The sequence below is a fragment of the Tubulanus polymorphus genome, chromosome 7, assembly GCF_964204645.1.
Source record: "Tubulanus polymorphus chromosome 7, tnTubPoly1.2, whole genome shotgun sequence".
NCBI classification, from domain to species: Eukaryota; Metazoa; Nemertea; class Palaeonemertea; order Tubulaniformes; family Tubulanidae; genus Tubulanus; species Tubulanus polymorphus.
This window is the reverse complement of record NC_134031.1, coordinates 6,530,790-6,553,264: the sequence shown is the minus strand read 5'-3', so window position 1 is coordinate 6,553,264 and position 22,475 is coordinate 6,530,790. Positions and strand designations below refer to the sequence as shown.

Below are 22,475 nucleotides of genomic sequence, written 5' to 3'. Positions count from 1 at the left end.
CGTGCCATAAGTCCTCCAAAAATTGTGTTCAATTCTACAACTGGTTCCAGCTTGTTTGAATAGCTTTGTATAGCTATCGGTGATCCTAGATGATCTTAGGCTGGCCCTATATCTAACCATATGGCAGTGCATAAGGAATTCAAGAGTCAGTGCAGTGATATTTTGACTGTTCTACCCTATAGCCGTTCGAGTCGTTCTTTATTCAGACCACAATAGCAAACAGCACCAGATTTCTGTACTGGACCGACTGCGATAATGACGATCTGGACATAACCATCAAGAGTTATACACACGATATTTATCCACAAAATTCACGGAAAGATTCGCAGAATGTTAACACTACTCGTGTATTTGATACTGACACTTGTCCTTGTATGTGCGCATGCTAGGTAATGATTCCGTTGTCATAAAAATTCGATAATCCCGGCTCTCGGCGCCTTCATAAACGCTCTAATGATGTTGTGATGATAGATTGGTTAGAATTAGGATTCACGACGCCAACTCAGATGAAATACTCATATATTCTCTCTCCGTGTTCGTCGATGAATTCGAACTACGATATAATATGTCACGTTAGTACGTATACGTATATATCTTAGCTATTTCGTCAAACCCGATTTATTCGGGTAACAAGCTAAATTGAATTATGCGGCGTGAAAATGGCAATTTTTGTGAATTTATATGAAGTGATGGCCGATGATTACGGTGGCTGGAAAAAATGAGTTTTCAGTTTTCAGATCCGTCTGCAAAATCGGTCATCCTTAGAGCAGCTTCAAGGATACGTGACTATTTCATACAAATGTAGTATCCCATAGTTAGATGATTGCCAGACGGAACAATTGAATTTTTCTACCCTGAGAATCTGATCACTGGCTGGTTGATTTTCTCAAAAAGAGTATTTGCCACACATTGGGCCCGATTCCACATTCAAGACAAGTTAGTGTATAGTCTTAGATCATTGAATTATTACGTTCACAGGTAGCATGTCTCGGTATCGGCCCCAGGGTCTATAGTCAAAGATGAAGCCAAAGTGGTCCAGAATCTTGTCTTAAGTTATTTTTATCTTTAGATAGGGATTGACCCTATTATCTATTTAATTAGTAGATATCGTTTTATTTGATTTGACATGATTGCTGTTCCTTACAAACCCACCACACCTATCGGAAGAGAAACATGGGGTTTGATATTGAAATCGGATATAGAAGTACAGATATAGTTGTGTGATCGGCGGTAGAAATTACAGCAGTTTTTGATTGAGTCGAAGTACATAATCTTACGGTTCCGGTTCACTCAAACATTCTTCCAACCAGCCTGAACCGGCAAGCGACTGTGTATTAAGTTGTTAGATTGGCGAACTGAGATGGCCTTAAATTGGTCTTAAATCTAAGCCTTGGCCATGCAATCGGCCCCCGGTGCTGACTCGGCTACTTACGTCTGGTTGCTAGTTCCTTTTCTACGAACTTGTATGTTTGTTCGGGAAAATGCAATTACTGAGGTATTTGTTTAGTGAAAGATAAAGTTTGCTCGTTGAAGCGTTGCAAATAATTGCCGCGGTGCGCACTCGGTCGTGAACCGGACTCTATTGACCATCGCGAACGATTAACTCGGAAATGACCAATTACATGTCCATAAAAAGAATTAGGTATGGATGCCGTTTACCCGAGGGACGATGCGTTGCCATCCGTAAAAACAGTTGGCTCTGTATGGGATGAAGTCGTCTGTGTCAAATAATCCGAGTGTATTGATAATGAATAGCGTATCATGTACACTATTGTGCATACATTATTCAAACAGTGGCGTGTCGAGAAGGTGAAGTCCTTGTTCATCAGGCGTATTAACTAACAATAGCGAGCAACTACAAATGAATGCGTGGGCGGTGGATTTCAATGTAAACGCATAATTTCAAAAATAATGATACCTAGAGTTTTAAGATCTAACAATCGATCCCCGCTAGTCATTCCCCGCGTTAATCTAGTCTTAGTCGGACATATAGCCTTCTCGTATACTCTGCCCCAGTACACACTGGAATACTTTACCTAGTCCGATTAAATCTAGTCCTTCAATCGATGCTTTTGAATCTAAGCTCAAAACCCTTTGTTCATCGAAGCTTTTGATTATACTCGTAAACCCAATGAGCATATTTTGTATGGATTTCAGGCTGAACAAATTATTATCATTATCGTTATTACCAAACGAAATCGAAAATTGATACAGCCGTCCAGATCCAGTCTCATGCTACATACTAATATCATCTATATCTGTATATGTCATTTCAACGGCAGTAGACTTCATATTGGTTATTGATAAAAAGAGTCAGGGATTTTAATCATTTTCAAATGTCCACGGTTATACATGTATTGGTGTTGTTCCTTATTGGTTTGTATGATTATTACACCAATCCTTGCTAATCCGGAGGAGATGTATGTATCCGTTATTCGGGATACATGTTTCAGACACTCTTTCCTCGTATTCAGTTTATACGTAGATCATGTATATATCATTAGCTTGTTATACAGTAGCGGACTGCACTGGCATTGATGGTCAATTTGTCCGAGATCCGGTAGAAATTAGTCAGATGAAAGTTTATGGTTCGCGGAGATGTATATGTACAAAGCTAGATGACAGCAAGAAATTAGTCTGCATCGGTGAATCGAACATGTTCCTTTCATGGACAGTGGATAGAATACCGGTTATGCTGCTGATGAGCACATTTTTGGTCACAGAATTACGAAAATCCCTTGATGGAAGTGGTTGATACATAGAAAAAAATTCGAATGATGGAAGCAATAGAATTAAATGAAAAAGATAAATTAGATATAGCAGTAAAGCAGCGATAACGGGTTTTTCTGAAGCCTTCACAATCGAATTATGAAAGGACGAGAATTATGAGAATTGGAAAAAAAATATTCGTCTCGGGATTCCAACCTGATATCATATTGCACCAGGGCCATCCTCTTTCTTAGGTAATCAAATGACGTCACAAATAAACGATCTGCGCGCAAAATATTGTACAGTAATGATATACGTACCCACCACAACAGTACTTCATTTCTGGACGGTGTTTTAGTAAAAAATAACTTTAGAATAGGGTGGACAGTACATACATAGAATCTACTGGTCCAAGTCTGTTTTATTTCCACCCGAATTTAAAATTGCGCTTAGAAGCTATTAGTTATCGAAATGTGATAAGATATATGAACGCTCGCTGGCAGGACAGGGGTAGGGAAATAATAATCACGATAATAACAATAGGGTTTTCTGCTAAGTTGCAGAAATCCCATATTGGATTGAATTGGAAAATGTTGAATGGCGACATGAAATGTTAAATTGAATTGAATTGATTATACAGATTTAGCAACTAAACAATTCCAAAAAAGATAATCAACTAACACTCATTTATGCAATATGGGTTGACCTGTACATTGCGTAATAACTGGACATCACTTCACACCCCGCGACGTGTATCGCAAAAAATGGATACCTCAGAAACGGGAATCGATTCCACGGCGACGAATTATTAACTTTCGTTTTACGAGCGACGAAAGGAAATGAAAAATCGTGGTTTGCTTGTTTGGCGGTATATGAGACGGTTACGCGAGGAACTAGAATAGTCTCCCGGTAGTCAATCACACAGCAGGAAAATTCTGAATGGATTGTCGAATAGGCTTTGATTAGCTATAACCGTATTAACCTCAACAAAACGTAATAACAATCTATAGTGCATCTTTATTAGCGGTTTCTCAGTGAATTACGCGCTATCGACCTACGTACGCGCAGACGGAGTAGATTTTCTTCTGTCATCTCAGATTTTGGGTTCTTATTGAATTAGATATATTTCGTTGTTAGTCTTATCGTTCAGAACGCGCTCGAAACCTTATACCCAGCGGTGCCTTAACACGGATTTCGAAACTGTTGAGACTGGATTGAATACTGAAAAAACAAGAAAACTAACTTGAAAGTCTATTGGCACCTAGAAAAACAACACATTGTCGACGATGATATAATGTAAAATCATATAATATCAATGTTCAATAAAGTTATTTTGAATTTGAATGTATAGATAATGGAATTGAATAGACCGGCAACCAGTCTAGCCCTTATATATCGATGACGTAGTACACATCGTCAAATATATCAAGTATCAAACACATCGAATGTAAAATGGGAGTTATGATATATACCTATTACAAAATAAAGGCAAAAATTCACTATCAAATTGTAATTGTTATTTTGAAACCCCAATATTGGTGACGTAGTCCACATCAACACACACAGAATCCCTTTGATAACGCATAGTAGTGTTTATGAATGCAATGTTTATAAACATTATTCTAATGGTTTTTACTGCGTCAAAAAAGTTACAAACGAGAATGATTTCAGGCTGAAGTTCAAGGACTGTACTCACAGTCTTAAGTTCTAGTCCAGAGTTTGTAGCCCGGTTGCAAAGTAACTACTTCACGAAGAGGTCGACTTTAAGGCTCGTGTCCAACGGAAATGCAGTACCCTCGACCGGGGCCTGCAGTAGACCTCGCTATATTCGTGCATTTGTCAGCTTAGAATTATTTCGTCTCAAAAAGGACACTTTTGATATTTTCACACTGGATATGACAAACTATCGGTTATTAAGAACATATCTTCTAGTGCACTGAAGTCCGATGTAACGAGGTCCCACTGATTTACAGTTTTAATAACATGCATCAAATAACGCGGACTCTGCTGGGGGATTAACTACTTCAATTACAAATTTATCCGAATTATTTACTCCAAAGGATATATTGTCTTTATCTTCCAATAAAATGTTTAATATACCCATACGATATTGCTCTTACTTCCATTAAAACTGGGATTACATAGAGAAAATATTGCAAGTTTGATATATGACCAAATTGGTAATGATTATCAAGTAACTGTATAAATATGGCTGTCTGTTAGAAAGACGCCACATACAACAGCTTCACACGTGAAACTTAAAGAAACAGCATAACAGGTAAAATAATCTTTCGTAGTTGTTTACACAAGTGAAAGTCGCACACTGGAATCAACGTGATAAAATCTCCAAGAGTTTGTACCTGAAACCACAACGTTTCGATTACGCGATCTACGTGATCACAGTTTCGTAAAATTCCAGTGCGGGGCTTTTCTCTTCTACACACTGTCACGGATTTAAGAGGGTTTTTTTATTCGACTAATAGTTAGAAAAGATTTCATGAGTTCATAGTGAAAAACTATTCATTAAAAATTTATCAAAATCGGTTTCGCCGTTGTAATATCGTCGTTGTTAATACACGCCGGTCCGAGAGCCAAAACTACGAGTAACAACACTATACGCCTAATCGTTATGGGAGCTGTATACAATATTTTCTACGATATTCCCAAATAGGTGGTGCGATGAAGCTTTTCTGGTGTGTAGTTTTTGTTGCCGTGTTGTTTGTAGTTTGCGCTAAAGAGACTGATGATGAAGTAACTGATTACTGCTGGCCAAAGTCATGGCCTCGACCACCGTGGATCAACCGTTCCTGGCCATGCACGACCTTCTACAAGCCACTGTCCTCCTAACTGCTAAACCCATGATAAATAAATCTACATGGAACATTCACAATTTTTGATCTCAATTTTTTTTTTCACTGGAACCACAACGCTTCGATAACGCGTAAACTTCCAACGCGGAACCTTTTTTTCTGCTACAACTGACACGGATTGAAGAGGGTTTTCTATTCGACTAAATTCGATTATCTCTATTTCATAGTAAAAATTTCTCCGTTTGAATTAATCTGAATAAATCGGTTTCACCGTTGTGATATCTTCATTGTTAACACATGCCGAGGCGGCCCGGCACAAGCCCCGGTCCGAGAGCCAAAACTACGAGCAAGACTATACGCCTATATTCGTTATTGGAATTGTATGATTTATTTCTACGATATTCTCAAATAGGTGGCGCGATGAAGATTTTCTGGTGTTTGGTTCTTGTTGCCGTGTTGCTAATTGGAGTTCGGGCTGAAGAGACTGACGATGATTCTGTCCATGATGAAGAAACTGATCTTGTTAGGAGGAAAGTGCGTACTCGCCAAGGTCATCGCATTGTCCACGGTGGACTGAAAATCTGTCCTCCTGTATGTCCCTGGTGGCCATAATATATCTACAATAAATAAGATTTTAATCTTAATTTCTGACTATTTTAATCACAGTTATTCAATTTATGATGGCTGGTTCGGACGCTCTGACAGTGCTATGTCGTGTAATCTTCCGTTACATTATAATACGAAGATCCATATTTCTAAAAAATCATTTAGCACATCGCTGAACTGCCACTTCAATTTGTTTTTAATCTATCCCGAAGCAGCAAAGATAGACAAAATCTTGATTTTTTATATCATTCGAAAATTCATCGTCCAAAGCATCTTCAACGTGCATGCTGTGGAATGGGAGATGATCATTTTTTGATACGCCAAGCAGTTCCAGTCGCAAATTCACGAATCAGAATAACGAAAATCGATATCGCATGTCTATAACACATATACATTTGTAGAAGAGATCGTTGTTTTTTACAGTTTTTTTTTACAAATTTGGTAAGTGCTCTAGTGTTGTTATCTCATTGCGACATTGCGTGTAATAGTAAATTATCAAGAAAGCACCACTCGCGTATCGCAGCTATCACAAATGGCTCGGAATTCTGAATGAAATAGATAGAGGCCGCGCACGTGATTTCTTTCTTACCCACACATAACGAAAAGTAAATACCGGGGATGTACAAGGATTTAGAAACATCAGCGATGCGTTATTGGGTTTGATCGCCGCTTAGAATGACGTAAATCTGTGCCGATAACCTTCGCTCCGTGAATTTCTCACAGTTGATCAATGTTGGGAACACTAAAGTCTCGATTGAAATCACTAGCGCCACCAGAATTCGAATCCATAAACCATTCAAAATAACGAGAGGCCAGTACAAGAGTAAGGCGGCTCCCAGTCAAAAACTCAATGCTTTCGAAAACCTGTTTCAACTCGACAAAAACGAGCGAGTTCTTATAACCCGCAAGACAACGAGAGCGCTTCAATGTTCCCACGTTCCATAACGATGGTTCTCACGACTAAGAATGAATTGAAATCGTCATTAGCTACGAACTGGGGACTGCTGTTTAGGTTTTGGGCATTTCACGTGAGTATCCGTGTAAGCCTAAGGTAAGTCATTTTCTGTTTGCTATCTTAGTTGCTTTCGTGTTGGTTATTCCGTGATTTGATGACCTGAGTTAATAGTCAATTCGTTCATGCATTTTGAAAGTTAATTTGCCCATACCAGGACGATATGATTCAAAACAAAGTTGAAATGCTAGATTCGATCGAGAACTGAATAAAAATGCAAACTCTTTATTTCGGTGGTGTCACCCTATGTATACATCGGCAATGATGACAGAAAAGCGAAAAACTTCCTTTCCCGGACCCCGAAAGAGAAAAATAATTCAACTTAATTCGAAATTACACAATTGTACACTTCCAAATTCACTTTATGCTAACTTGTCCTGCGTATGGACTCCGAAGGAGAAACTTTATCCCAAAGCATTACGCCGAGTATCCATCAATGCACAAATTTATCAATTTACTTTCTATGAACTCGGGTGCTATAACAAAACTAACTAAAGCATTTTCACATCGGAAGGTGCTCCTTGAGGGTCCATAGAATATCAGTGAAATATTAGTAATATAATTTAATTCAGATTATTATACGAAATATGCAAATTATTATGTAACCGCCATATCAGTGTCTAATGTATACGTAAGTTTTCTTTGTCATACAAGTTACATAAAAGTTTGACTCAATAAACAATATCATATCAAACAGAATATCATTCAGATACTCGTTAAGAAAAGCATTTTTTTTATTCGATATTCAGCCACAAATCAAGATGAAGAAATGCATGAGTTGCGGAAAAGATATGTTAAACGATCATCCGTACGCAAAATGCGCCAACGAGCACATACTATGCCCGCAGTGCGCACGGATGGGAGGAGTGAAATCCCCGAACGAAGAAACATACCGAAAAGGTAATACAATAAACCATTTTACAGTCGCTAGCCGCCATTTTGTTAGGGTACTTTTCTCGTGATAGTCGGCCTGGCGGAGGTTTGAAAATGGGATACTACGACATTTTTTGTTAATGGATGGCAACATACATCAATCGATAGATCAGATCCCATATTGCATGAAAAAACCTGTTGCCACGCTGGGGTACCCATGCTTTCACCTATACTGAAGTTGCTTCGGTTAATTACCAGATTGCAGTTTTTTATGTCTTACTTGAAATCATAAAATGCAATATGCAGATGAATGAGTATGAGATTTTGCTCATGATTTGTTGGGTAATTTTTTCTCTTTTTTTAAAAGCTATTTGTGATGCGTGTTTTAGCATATTTTCTTTTTGGTCCAAAGAAAGATTTGACACTTTCACCATTTCAGATTTGAACGTGAATTTTTTTCCACTAGGAATATTCGGGTACAGGGGTTCATATACCGCGAGGCCAGTAACGTTTGAATCCTGCCGAGGGTTGGAGAGTATATGTATATTAGTTCGTTTACTGCTTCATTTAATGCGCGATTAATACCGATTATTCCCGTGTATAGGTAAGAGAAGGTCGGTCAACTCGATAATCGCTTCGAGGTGCAAAATATGTCAAGAGACGCGATTACTAGGGCCACCTCAACATCAGTTAGACGACACTTCGGCGGATGAGTACTCCCCTTACGAAAGCGGTGCCGAGGCTGAACAGATCAATGAGCCGGAACCACCTTCACCGGAACCAGAATTTTTCGACTATGCACTGGTGCAGGTATGTCCCTTTGGACGCCGTAAAAAGCGTTAAGATAATGTTTATACACATTGATACCTAGTACGCGTTATTTAATGGGAATCTGAGTGAGTCGTCATCAATATTGGCTTTTTAAAATAGCAATTACAATTGAGAATTTTGGCGTTTATTTCGCAATCAAATATATTTCATTACTCTTATTTTATCTTTTTGATAATTATTGCACGTGCACTTCCCACGTCAAAAGTTGATTATCAGCCGAGTTTATTGATCTTTTTACTTTTTTTCTATCTTAATCCCATTCAGAGATATGAACGAAATAAGAAAATTAAACGGGGAATAATAGGGACAAAGATTCACCAATGCGTACCCCAAAATATGGCACCTGGAAACTGTAAAAAGGCTTATTAAGAATGTTGGCGTTTATTTCGTAATCAAATATATTTCATAACTCTTATTTTATCTTTTTGATAAATATCTTTGGGAGCATGTGCACCACGTCGTCAATGTATCGGAGCTGGACTGGTTGCCGGTCATTTCAATTAACGATATTATTCAAATCCAAAATAACTTTATTGATCCTTGATAATATGCGATTTGTATTGTGCTATTCATAACCGACAATATCAAGCAATATATGCGTTATTTTTCAAGGCGTCAACAAACTTCCAAGTTAGTTTTGTCGATTCTTTGTACGAAAAATCGATAAGCAGGCTAACTAATGTACTATTCCTTCCTATATTGACAGAAACATTTAGAATCTGACGCGCCGCTCTGTCAAGTCAAGCAAGGTCCCGTAAATCAAGGAGGAAGTCACTTTGGAAGTCAGCTTTGTCATCGCGATGCCGAGTATTGGTGTAGCGACTGTAAGATCAACATTTGCCAAAACTGCGTCGAAACCCACGTACCCCGAGGCCGAGACGCTGTCAATCATCGAATCTACCCGATATCCGAGTCCGAAAAGTACAAGATGCCGTCCTGTTCGTACCACGCAGACGAAAACGTCAAGTACTTTTGCAACGACGACGGTTGCAAGGTGCCTATTTGCGACCTGTGTGTCGGCTATCACAAAGACCACGATATGATGGACGTCTACGGAGGTATGAGGGAAATGAATCAATACATCGACGACACGCTTTCCCAGGCGAAAATGGCGCTGGCTAAAGATAAAGATATCGAAGCTTCGAACGACGTCGTCCGAGGTAAGAAGATGTTACACGTTGACAATCTACGGCGATGCGTTAACTTACGGGCGACGACGCTGATTTCTATCATCGAAAGATCGCGCCTGGCTCTGATGGACAAGATCAACGCTTTGGAAAGAGATTTCGCCACCAAGGGCGGCATCATCGCCCACTCGACGAAATGGGAAGAAAATAAGCTGCGACATATGTTAGAGCTGCACAAGAAATTATTGGAAAAAGGAAGCACGCCGGCTAGGACGATCGATCTGTACACGTTCATTCGTAACAACGAATTGAAAGGTTTCGGACACGCTAAACCGTTTCGTACGCCAAGAGACGACGACGGAACGCGGTGTATGAGGTACGTGTTCCGCGAGAGAAAACTCGACGATTCGTGGACCGATCAAACGTATAACGTGCTCGGGGAATTGAAGGTTGCGGATTCGGATAGGCCGAGTATCGTCGCCACGATATCGACGAAATCCCGAAACGACCGCCAAACACCCAGTCTACTCGGATGCGCCGTACTGCCCGATAACCGTATCGTCGTACCCGATTTCAGAAATAAGAACATCAAAATCATCGAAAAGCGAGTTCCGATCGATAACAAAGAGGCGGAATTCTGGTTGGTCGACGAATTCAACGGCGATTTCGAAAATCGACTCGAAGGTCCGTGCGACGTGGCTGTTCTACCGAATGGTAACATACTCGTCGCCGATAGCAAGAAAAATTGCATAATAGAATTTTCGGTGAACGGTGAGATGATTCGTAAACTTGAGTTAGATACGCCGAAATGCTTGGTCGTTTATGGAGACGAGATTATGGTCGTTTGCGGCGACGATAAGGTGTTCATACCGTGTATTAAAGCCAGTTCGTTCAAGGTAGTGGCTCGATACCAGCTGGAGAACTGCTGGCCGCACTTCATCGCCGTCATGCGCAGCGGGGAGATCGTCGTGTCCGATATCGTACAGAACGAGGTCTATTTCCTGACGAAAAACTTCGAGAAGAGACGCGTTTACGTGCAGAAATCGCAAGCGATGAAGTTGGAGTTTCCCTGCGGCATAACGATCGACCACACCGGGCATATACTGATAGCCGATTGGAGCAATTCGAGAATACACGAATTGAGCACCGAGGGCGAATTCATACGGGTCCTGCTGAAGCCTAAAGATGGAATACGTCACCCCAGAGCGATCACCATCGACAACGAAGGCAATCTAGTTGTTTGCGAGTCCGGAGGAGTCATGAAAACGTTCACGTACACATAACAATAACACACTCGCCATCTATCGGAACTACAGTCAGAAATTCTACCCGTCTCGTGATTGGATTGAAGGTATAAACAAATAAAGAATAGATTTGAAAAAAAAAACAAGAAATCGAATGTATAGATATGTTTACAGTTCATCGCACGATGAACCAGTTCAAGGACTATGCGTTTTAAGCGTACCAAACATTGACCACACTTAAGAAGTTTCCCGTACCTACTAGAGCACCTTGGGGAAATTCATTGAACGGCTCCGTTCAATTCATGTCACGATGAAAAGCTGAATACCACTAGAAATTTTTCACAGTCAGAACTATGGGATCTTGCAACAGTTCTTGCAACTGTATAATCACTTCAGTAATGTTATCTTCATCATACAAGCCATTTATACCATATTCCGAGTTTTTTTTTTAAATCCAAAAAATCTGACATGAGTGAATATCTTAGTAACAAATAATCTTCCTTTGTATTCAATAATGATATAATGATATTGATTCAATTCTTTTTCTTTCGTATGCTTAAGATAATATCTTAGTCATACAAAGAAAAAGAAGTATTAGATTTTATATATGTATGATTAATTAGTTATATCTAACTAATAATATTATGTACAAATACGATTATCGAAATATGTTCTATGATATTACTTAAAAAAGATGTATAACTATTTGAATTAACTTCTCATTGATTGTCTCTTTTCTCCAGACGATTTTAGTCTTCAACAATGACCCCGGTGAGTTCACAATGACGTCATATTATAAGCCGCAATTTTTCTCCTTCCGGATTTTGATATTGTAGGAAATTACGAAATAAACACCTTGCACTTTTTAACAGCACCGGTAATGAGGACTCTAAGTTCGACGGTGGCAATCGAGGATCCACCAGGTTCGCTAGTGTGCATTCAGACAACAACTCCCGGATTTCTTCTCAGATTCAATTAGAATCAATCCATAATTTCCCAAATTCTTTTAATGGTGATTAGTAAAATTTGCCCTTTAAATGAACCTAAAGATCATCTAAGTTTATCAAGACGAACGGTTTGCCTAATTTCATGATGAGGGAGGCTAGAAATCTAGATGAAAGTTCATTGAAAATGAACAATATATATATATTTTGAAAGGGTTGTCGCACAGATTCGCATGCCATCTAGTGGGATAGCTGGTGGCACGGAGTCCTCATTGCGAGAATGTTGCCACCATTTATAGGTAGTGCTAATGCTCGGTGCAATTCTAGCAAGTTATATATATATATATATATATATATATATATCTAAATTAAGCTATTATCTAAATGATCCAAAATTATCTACAGTGTTGAAAGTTTCGACGTTCTCTCTAGATGTCTTCCTCTGAACTTAATTACCGCCAGAGGGCAGTAGGTGACGTCCGGAGAACGAAACCTCATTTCATGCCGTGTCACATCGGGGTGGAATATCAAACCCTACTCTATAAGTTCGTTCCACACAGGTTTACATTTTGAAAATTCGGCGACGTTGAACTCGCGTTCAAACTCCATTGGTCAGGGCATGTCAGTGATCTCGACCGATCTAATATCGCGAAATGCGATGGAGACAAGGCAATTGTGTGGTGACTTCAAGATAACTTTTTGAAATCCTTATTAGAGGTGCAATCAAAAGATGGCGTCTTCACACCATAGGACACCCATTCGGTAAGTCCTGACCAACTTAGTATCGAAAAAGTCGTGGGATAGGTTTCCACAGGATTGCGATAGATGCTGGACACTTGGCATGGCCACTTTGAGGTGACATTTATAAGCTACCAATTTGTTGTATTCTTTAGTACTAAATAATTTAGGATACCCATACTTTAGCATCGTAACAATCCGGGAGCCATGAGAATGTCACCACTTTAGCGTAACCCCCTGCCCTTGCATGCCGGATGAAATTGGCTAGTGTATCGATCTAGGCTTGCTAGAAATAATATCTTAAAGTATTTTGCATCTCAATTTCACCCGAACTTGTCGCCTCATTTTCTTACTTGAAACGCAATACAAAATGAAATTGATACACGAATTCGAAGAAGTAAACAGACGACCAAACGCGGCAAGTCGGGTTCTTTTATTTTTTGGCGTCAACCATTTTAGACCCTTTACAAATCCCGCAGGGAATTCGAATATTAGATATGACATGACCGCCATTAATGCTAAAATTGATGCTTGATGTTGTATGGCAGCTGACGACGAACCTCTAGTTGAAATTGTATTCCTCTTTCCTGTTGCTATTATTAGTGATCTAACAATGATAACATTCGCAATTACCATTATGGAAAAAGGTGAGAAGGTGATCAGTCCTATATGCATTAAATTGTGAAAGTTATATCTAACGTTCGGAAGACGTCGCATAACAGGAACCCACGCAATTTCAACCTCGAATGGACAAAACACTGTTTTATACGTTAGTTTCTTGAAGTAAAGACGCCAAGTACATTGCGTTAATGCGCAGACAATGATAACCAAAGTACAAATAATTTTATAAACTCGGGTCGTCATGTAAACTCTAGATTTAAATGGGAAAACAATGGCTACAGCCCGTTCGACACTTATCATTGCTGTTATCCAGTTTCTCGTCATTTTTACGGTAGGATTTACCATGAAGTATCTCACATACGATCCGATCTCGCGGTCTCTTCTCATAAATATTCCCGCGCCCAATCGCGACCACTCGTACAAATATCGAATCGGTCGGTCTATGACGGAAATGATCAGGTAGTTATTTTCCACGAAGGCTAGAATCCGTAAAATTGTGAATGTGGGAACGTTTGAATTGTAGGATGACAAAATGTAAATCGTTAGTGAATTAAGAACAATTCCAACGATTGAGATTGGGAGAGCAAGATAAACATTAAACAGCCATTCCTCGTATGTTTCGAGCTTAAACTTGCATATTACACTAGTAGTGTTCCCCGTGTTACGGCCTCCTTCAGCCATGGTCGAAATCCACCAATTTCAACGAAAAACGACACAAAACCACGAATGTAGACTTAACTTCAATATAACTTTAATGTGGCAACGGTGTGAACTAACTGGTACTGGTCAGGGAATGCACACATTTATACCACACCTGACAGATAAGAATTTTGGAGGCGTAAACCCTGACCAACACCAGATCGTTCAATAGACTACATAATACACATACAAAATCTATACAAAAATATTCATACTTATATACTTATATTCATACTTATAAACCCAACAGAGGTAACACCCCGTCGTTACCATGTTGAATAATTCTCAAATATAACCCGTGCACCGACTATTAGAATCGATGATAAACTGTGAAGAAGATAATGATTGTTTTCCCGCGGTGTAATGAATGAATCGTTTAGGGATGAATCATTTGTGACAAATTGATATTTGCATTCAATTTAATGAAATGCATGCAATTATTATCAATGCAGTAGTTTCGGGCACATTTTCAAGTGAAAAACAGATAATCAGATATCTAATGCAAATTTGGAAGCTTAGAAGTGTTACTGATAGACGTCAACTACAGTAGAAATCGCTAACATAGAAGAAGGCATTCATGTTTGGTTGTAACCTGAAAGATTTGCCGGTTGCAGATGTCCGAAACGTTTTTATCCTTAATTTTGAATGAAAAGGGAGTCTCATTCATGAAAATCTTACGAATTTACGAAATATAACTTAAATTGCACTTAAACAAACTGCTGTTTCAAGACTGAGATAAGTGGGTTCTTTTCTCATTCAAAGTTTTAATATAGCACGTTAGATACGATATATCGAGATGTGGAATTCGGTTAGAATGTCAACTGTTCCTGACTGTATAGAAAAGATAGGACTGATACATACCGAACTATCGAGATGGGTTTATAATTAACCACACGAGTTTGATAGAGAGAAAGGGTGTGAGGCAATACGAAGACAGACGAGAGCAGGCGCGGGTTGCAGCAGCTACACGATGTTGGTTAGGATGAACGTCATATTTGGGACGGTGATATTGTGTAATTTGATGATATCATTGACAGGTTTGTAACGAATTGATATTCTGTTCAAAATTAATCCGGGTGTAACTGGTATAACTACTGCATGAAATATTTCGAATTTTACTAGACAGCTACTACGAATATGCTGTTCAGAGGTCAGCAACTATTCACGAATACTACCTGTGATTCTTTAACGACAAAACTCTTCGGTGTAGTTGTCGCTAGGGGAACTAGCTCCTATAAAACGATGATGAAAATCCGATAAAATATAATCATAAATATCCATATAATATATAATGTTTTTCTTTTAATGTTTGTCTCAGAGAGATCCAAAATCCAGAATGTAATCATTGTATTACAGTACAATAATAAAGTGATAAAGTATTGATATGAAAAAGAACATAACTAATAAGGCCTATGTATATTTATATATATATATAGTAGGTGATCATAGATACTGGCTATACTTACCCACTAGTCTATACTTTTGCATTTGTTAAAGTATTTTCTCAGAGATATTCATTAAAACAAAACACAACTTAATTCCTTATCACTTGCTACATAATACAAGTACTTAAAATAATAGCATCATTAAATGCAGGCCTTTTCTACAACATTATTACTTGCTAATAATTAAAGCTAAATGTAAATACACTCACCTATAAAACGTATTTGAGCTATTAAAAATGATGCCCAATATATGGTGTTAAATAACTCATTAAATTGATAGTAAATAGACATAATAAAAATAGTATTGTTAAAATTCTAAAGACGTCTTTAAGAATAATTTCATTCGTCGACTTACTTTCTCGAATTTCGCCTAACTTGTATTCTTCTGCGATTTGATTGTTGGTTTTTCATCAGTTGGACTGAATATATATTGTTTTAATCGCAGAATCCATTGAAACGAATAAGTGCTAGGTCACGACATTTTTAAAAAATTAGTGAAATTCAATCTTCAGTTCAAGTTTGTTCGTGCTGCATAGATATTGTAATTGATCTATATCAAATGGAATGGCTGCATATTCTATATCTTAGTTTATGTACGGAGACTAATTGAAACCAGATAAGCCTCGCTTAAAGCTAATCATTTCAAATCAGTACAACCCGTGTATGACCTCCAAACTTACTTATTCTAAATACAATTAATATGTGCATCTTTTTTAGACGGACAAACTGCACCCAACACAAGAGTCGTAACGATTGTAGTAAGTACATATCGAAGGTTGGTTAAGCACGAAGATTGCTCACGAAATATATTTAATGCGCAACTGGCCCTTGGTAAAATCATAGTAATGAAGGCAATATTTTTTACAACTTGATATTACCGTCATGAATTTCATCTCTTACGTATGGCTATTCGCTTTCAGGATAAATTGTATTTGATCCCACGAGACGACAAATCTCTGTCGGGAAATGACAAATACGAAGGCTTCATGAAAGACATATTGGACGAATTAGCAAACGAAATCAGCGATTTGAAGTATAACATCTATTTGGTTCCCGACGGGAAATACGGCACCAAATCGATGGTCGGTGGCAAAGAACAATGGAATGGAATGATTGAAGAAATACTTGCCAAGGTAGGTTAACTGAATCCAAACGAGTTCGTTTTCTTTACTACGCTGTACAATGTAGAAGTACATTCTTTAACTTTTTATGTAATAGTTATGACTGTATTTTTGTATTGTATTTTTGTAAAGAAATAAACTTATATAATAATAATGACTTTAAAACAAAAAATCAGGAATTAGAACTATGAAAATTTTTCAGAAAGCGGATATTGCAGCAGCTGCTATGACGATATCTCCTGATCGCCTGAAAGTGGTCGATTTCACCGAAAGCATTATGTCGTACGGAGTGACTATAATGATGAACAAAAACGACGCTTTCGTCGTTAAAGAGACGCCTAACATGACGTATTTCTTCAAACCGTTCCCGCTGATCACTTGGTTATTACTAATCGTCGCTTGGATCCTGGTAAGTAAAACATAGCACACATTCCTGTTATGGGCGCGATTTAAGGAGCAGCTCAAAATTTTAATAGTTGTGTCGATAAGAATAACTGTTTAATTCTTGTTACCCCCATCCCGCCATTTAGTTTGACACATGCCTAAGTTATAACTATTGGTTTTCTAATGAAAGACCAGTGACAAAGATAAGTTCTCACGCGTTTATTTTGATTACACATTCAATTTGAAATAAACTGGAAAAATTATATAAACAACACCGATTGGAAACTCTAATAGACTTCATAAAGAATAAAATAAGATTAATCTGAAAACCAACATCATCTAAAAAGAGAAAAGTAGATCTACTGCGAACAGTATTATATCTAAATTGAAATTCTTTCGAGCTCCGGTCAAATGCCTAATATCTAAAGTGTGCGAGAGTTTAGAGCTTGAGAGTTTAAAGCTGATTCGGATCCTATAGCAATGATCGATAGTTCGGCAGTCGTGATCAATCAATGGGAGGCCTTCAACCCCCCCCCCCCCCCCCACCCACTTCCGCGAGTTATTCTTATTCAATTTTGAGATGTTCCCTTATTCAGAACCCAGTTCCAGAGCTGCGAGTTCGAATTTGACTAAGCCGATTCCGTATTTTGTAGACTAGTATTCTCTTGGCGATATTTAATCGGTTTGATCCGTATGGCTGGCACAAAAGAACCCTACGTCGAGAGGTGACCCCCGTAACCAGGCAAGGTCAAGGCTTCAACATTTATCAGACGTTATGGTACACTGTAACTGGGTTTGCGATGCAAGGTTAGTGGAGAATAAGCAAATATTACGAAAAACAGTTTGTATGATATGAATGGAGTTACAATAATGTGACTTCTTCCAACTCGCGAACCACTTCATTCCGGCTTAGTTTTACTGTTATCTTTTTACATACAAAACACTACTGACTTGTGTTCCCCTAGAATAGGATGAGCACTGCAGGGGCAGATCTAGGAAAATGGGAAGGCCGGAAGAAAATAAATCATTTCTCAGATATAGCAGCCATGTCAAAGGAAGGCCACTGAGTCCCACCCTCGGTGTTAGATATTTCTGAAAGTAGATTTGATTTCCGAGAGGAAGAGTATACAATGTTAAACAATTTAACGATCTCTGTCTTCATAAAAAAGGCAACTTCTATTCGGAAGGCAGGGGTCTGGACCCCGAGACCCCCCCCCCCCCTAAATCCGTCTTTACAAATTTAAAAATCAAAACTGTTGAAATCCAAATCAAACATGTATCGAACCGATTGCGTACGGTTTCTCATTTTTTTCAGGTGGGAGTAGATGGCGACCGATCAGCCTCGCATCTCGGGTTTTGTCAGTGTGGTGGTGGGCATTCTGTCTTATCACTTTTATCTCATACATCCTTATCCTGATACTAGTTAAACCGTTCCTGTCAACGCAATCGTCGTCGGCGAAAGTCAGCTCCGATTCCGCCTTGTTCAAATCTAATCTGGAATACGGCGTGATCGAAAGCAGCCGAACCTACAATTTCTTGAAGAATTCTAACAATCCTGTCCATCAAAAAATGCTGCCGAAATTAAAATTTCTCAATTCGACGGAAGAAGGACACGAACTGGTGAAGCAAGGCGGATTCGCATTCATAGGGATGAGCCCTTATCTAGAGCGCATATCGAGGAAGGACAAGGACCTGGTACTAATCGGAGGGCTCTTGAATAAAGGACAGTACGGCTTGGCATTGCCAAAAAACTCGCCGATGAAATCGAAGCTGAATTCAGCTATAACAAAAATGAAAGCGAGCGGTAAACTCGAAGAGCTGTACAACAAATGGTGGAAAAAAGAGGACGTCAAGGAGGCAGATGAGGAGATTGATGAAAGTAAATTGCCCGATACAAGGGGTATTTTCATTATGCTGGCTATCGGTATGGCTGTTGCATTATTGGTCTTGTTAGCTGAAATTCTCTTTTTCAAATTTCATGGCAAGGTAATTGTAACTTAATTTTGATTATATCATCTTAGAATGCGATTCGATTTAATTTGTATTTTTTCATTTACAAAATACAGGGTGTCTCAAAAAATGTGTTACCATAGCTTAAAGATTAATTATACATTAACTATAATTGAAATAAGAATTCTTGGGGGTAGGTTGGTAGACTTGGATGTTTACTCGAGGATGGAACGTTTAAATGAAAGAAATAAGTCATGCATGGCTGAGCATACAATGTTTTTGAATGGTCCTTAAAATGGAGTCAAACCAATACAAAAAATAAGGATTATTGCATTATAAATGTTTATTGATAAATGTTCCGCTTTCACTTCACATAATTTGAGACCGGGCAATTAAATCAACTGAAGCAGATTTCTACTTGATAAAATTGTTAGTACTCATGACAAATTAAGCTTCTCTGGCACTTGTTCAATGTCATCACTATTTTACCAATGCACAGTTAAGCTCAACGTTGAATTTTGATACATCAGATTCAGTATTTCTCAAAATCTTTTACTTTCCGGACACTAACTCCTTGATTCCTGCTGATGGTCTTTTGAATTACTTAGTTTTTACATTTCCCAACATGAAAAAACATCACAAGGAGTGAAATTCAATGATTTTTTTATTTCAAATCAATATTCCAACAGGCAGGTGGTCATTTAACAATAGACATACACAATGGAGCAATCCGCAAATTTGTTTCGACAGAATTTTAATGGCGATTCATAAACCTGCTTGTGCTCAGCCATGCATGACTTATTTTTTTACATTTCAACATTTCATTCTCGAGTAAACATCCAGGTCTACCAACTTTCCCCCAAAAAATAATAATTTAAATCATAGTTAATGAATTAGTAACCTTAAGGCAGTGTAACATATTTTCTGAGACACCCTGTATATTAACGAACATTAAAGCGCTCGTCGCGATATATTGAATTGCCTCACGTAACGTCACGTCAGGTCATTCCGTTCGTCAACTGACGTCAGAGTTGACTGCTATTTGACGTCCAAAAATCTGTTTGATAAATTTGAACAATTAGTATATAACCGGTGAAGAACCTACATCTGACCGTTGAACGCACCTTTGGGCAGGCGCTCCGGTTATAATTGGCGCGTCCCTGCATATTCAAATAATTTATAATTTAAATTGCAGAAATCACGTGGAAATCTGAACACCAACTCGCACCCGGATGATAGCATGATGGTGCCCTTAGAAACAGCGTCGAAATAAACTCGGTTTTCACTTCACGCGCAGAGGAAATACTTTCGACGTCATATCAATTGTATCCTAGAAATATATTCTCCAATATGAAATATATATTCATGCGCGTGTTTTGCTTTATGCCTTATAAAATTGAATTAGGAAGCACTCAATTAATTAACGTTGAACATATTTCAAATTGATTTTTTTAACAGTTCTGTTTACGATATGAAGTCGGTATAATATGCGTAATCACCAATAGACAATTAAATCATATTTTACGATTTATATCTTACGTTTTCTTATTCAACAAAATTTAATTCTGATCGTTAACAACATCCTATCGTGGCGTATTCAGGCCACGCAATCCCAAATTGGTTTAGAAACATTTTCCAGCAGCTGCTCCTATTCAGCACTCACCGAAGACAACTTAAAAGTTGTTTCTAGGACTTGGAAGATATTTTCGCGATAAACTGAATCGTCTTTTAGGGCCTGATGGCAAGTAGAAGTTGTTTCCAGGACCTAAAAATGGTTTTGAGCAGGTGCTAATAATCAACTAGTATATTCCCTATTGTGCAGAAAGAAGTGAAGACTATGACAAAGACATACTGACAAAAGGAAACATACAGGTATTGTTTATGCATTACACTGCTTGTGTTAGTTTAGTTGTTTGTATTTTTGATTCCTTGTATTTTACTATCTCACCGATGTCGTTCTTTCGTATGAATTAGAGATAATAGGTACAACTCTTTCTTTCAATGGGTCCAGCCTCTTTATGATTCTGCCTTTCTTTTCCTACCCTCCTCGTTCAAAACCCTCATTTCAGCCACATCATTCCATCGTCCCATGTATGCTTAGGTACCTACACACGTCACAATGATCTGAATATAAGTTTGCACCAGCTAGAGCTCAAGTGTCACATTTAGGTTTCCTTACGTAGATACGTAAGTCACTGTCTGACAAGTTTGTTGGCTTAACTTCAATTTTTATTTCTTATGTGAAGCAGCATCCACGTTGGTAGTCCGACAGCAACCACGGCCATGAACTCGAGCTTTTGTTTATATTTTCCTAATACTGATGAAATGATGCCCATTACATGCATTTGGGAACTCTGTGATTAAGAGCATATAATCAGACAAGTCTCACACTGAGAGATTTACGAGAGATGATTTTGTAGATCGATATTTCAACATAGCTCTGAGGGTTCATTGGTCCGAAACTGATAAGAGAAATAACGCAGCTGCACAATCCTATGATGCACCATCAAAAACATATCTTTTATGTACTTTAAGAATAACTCTTGAATGCAGCAAGAAAAACCACAGAACATATCAGTTGTTAAGAAACAGCCATCATCAGGCTAAAATAATTGTTAATTGAAGTTTCCAATTATTAATCATTAAGATTCTGGTTATGACGTTTCAACATATTTGACACGTTGCAAACAGTCAATAAAGTAACTTTACGTGATCTCGGTGGTCAATGAATAAGTGTATTTTCAAGGATTTTCTGCTATTTTACAGAATTCACTTCTTTGCATTATAATATCACATCATATTGCGGGGTACTGAATATTAAAGTCTTTAAGTATGAGAGGTTTGGTGGGTTTTCAAGTGATCATCGATCTGTAGTCTGTATAGCGCCATCGTGCTGTTTATAGCCCGCGTGTTGGAAACGAAACTATGTTAATTATGGCTTCAGAAATTAAGAAGTTTCAGAAGTTTAATCTACCGAATTGTCAAACAATCTTGTTTAGATGAATGTTTTATAATACCGGTAGTGTGAGTATGGCCATGTTCCGTTGCGTTGGAGAACTTGGAACTCGTATTATCTCGTTGACTTTTACATTTGCAACACGGATTCTATTTCACCTGCGAAAATATTTCATTTATTTGTTGGTTTGGAATCGGATACACGTCAATTCAAGTTAACTTTCATTGATAAGTCTTATAGTGTATCTTTATATTGAAAGTACTTTATATGGTATTACTGTCATATGATACATTGGCGTAAATGTACTTGTAATACCAGGCTTGAAACCCCAACAACAAACAATTTTCATTCATAACTTCCAAAGGTTGGCATATTAGCTGGTAGACAGAAAACCCGTAACCGCTG

At 38.2% G+C, this 22,475-nt stretch overlaps 2 protein-coding genes across 2 annotated transcripts; both read left to right on the top strand.

Moving 5' to 3' along the window:
• Positions 1-7,119: 7,119 nt before the first annotated feature.
• On the top strand, positions 7,120-11,723 carry LOC141908126 (uncharacterized). The gene is made up of 4 exons (XM_074797987.1): positions 7,120-7,176; positions 7,887-8,037; positions 8,615-8,820; positions 9,548-11,723. Exons 2-4 carry the CDS (start codon positions 7,899-7,901, stop codon positions 11,249-11,251), a joined length of 2,049 nt encoding a protein of 682 aa, XP_074654088.1. The 5' UTR covers positions 7,120-7,176; positions 7,887-7,898; the 3' UTR covers positions 11,252-11,723.
• A 3,400-nt stretch (positions 11,724-15,123) lies between these two features.
• LOC141908851 (glutamate receptor ionotropic, kainate 2-like) lies at positions 15,124-20,601 on the top strand. The gene is made up of 7 exons (XM_074799079.1): positions 15,124-15,251; positions 16,377-16,417; positions 16,580-16,792; positions 16,983-17,189; positions 17,818-17,971; positions 18,480-19,150; positions 20,310-20,601. The coding sequence occupies exons 1-7, from the start codon at positions 15,185-15,187 to the stop codon at positions 20,385-20,387; spliced, it is 1,431 nt and encodes a 476-aa protein (XP_074655180.1). The 5' UTR covers positions 15,124-15,184; the 3' UTR covers positions 20,388-20,601.
• The last annotated feature ends 1,874 nt before the right edge of the window (positions 20,602-22,475 follow it).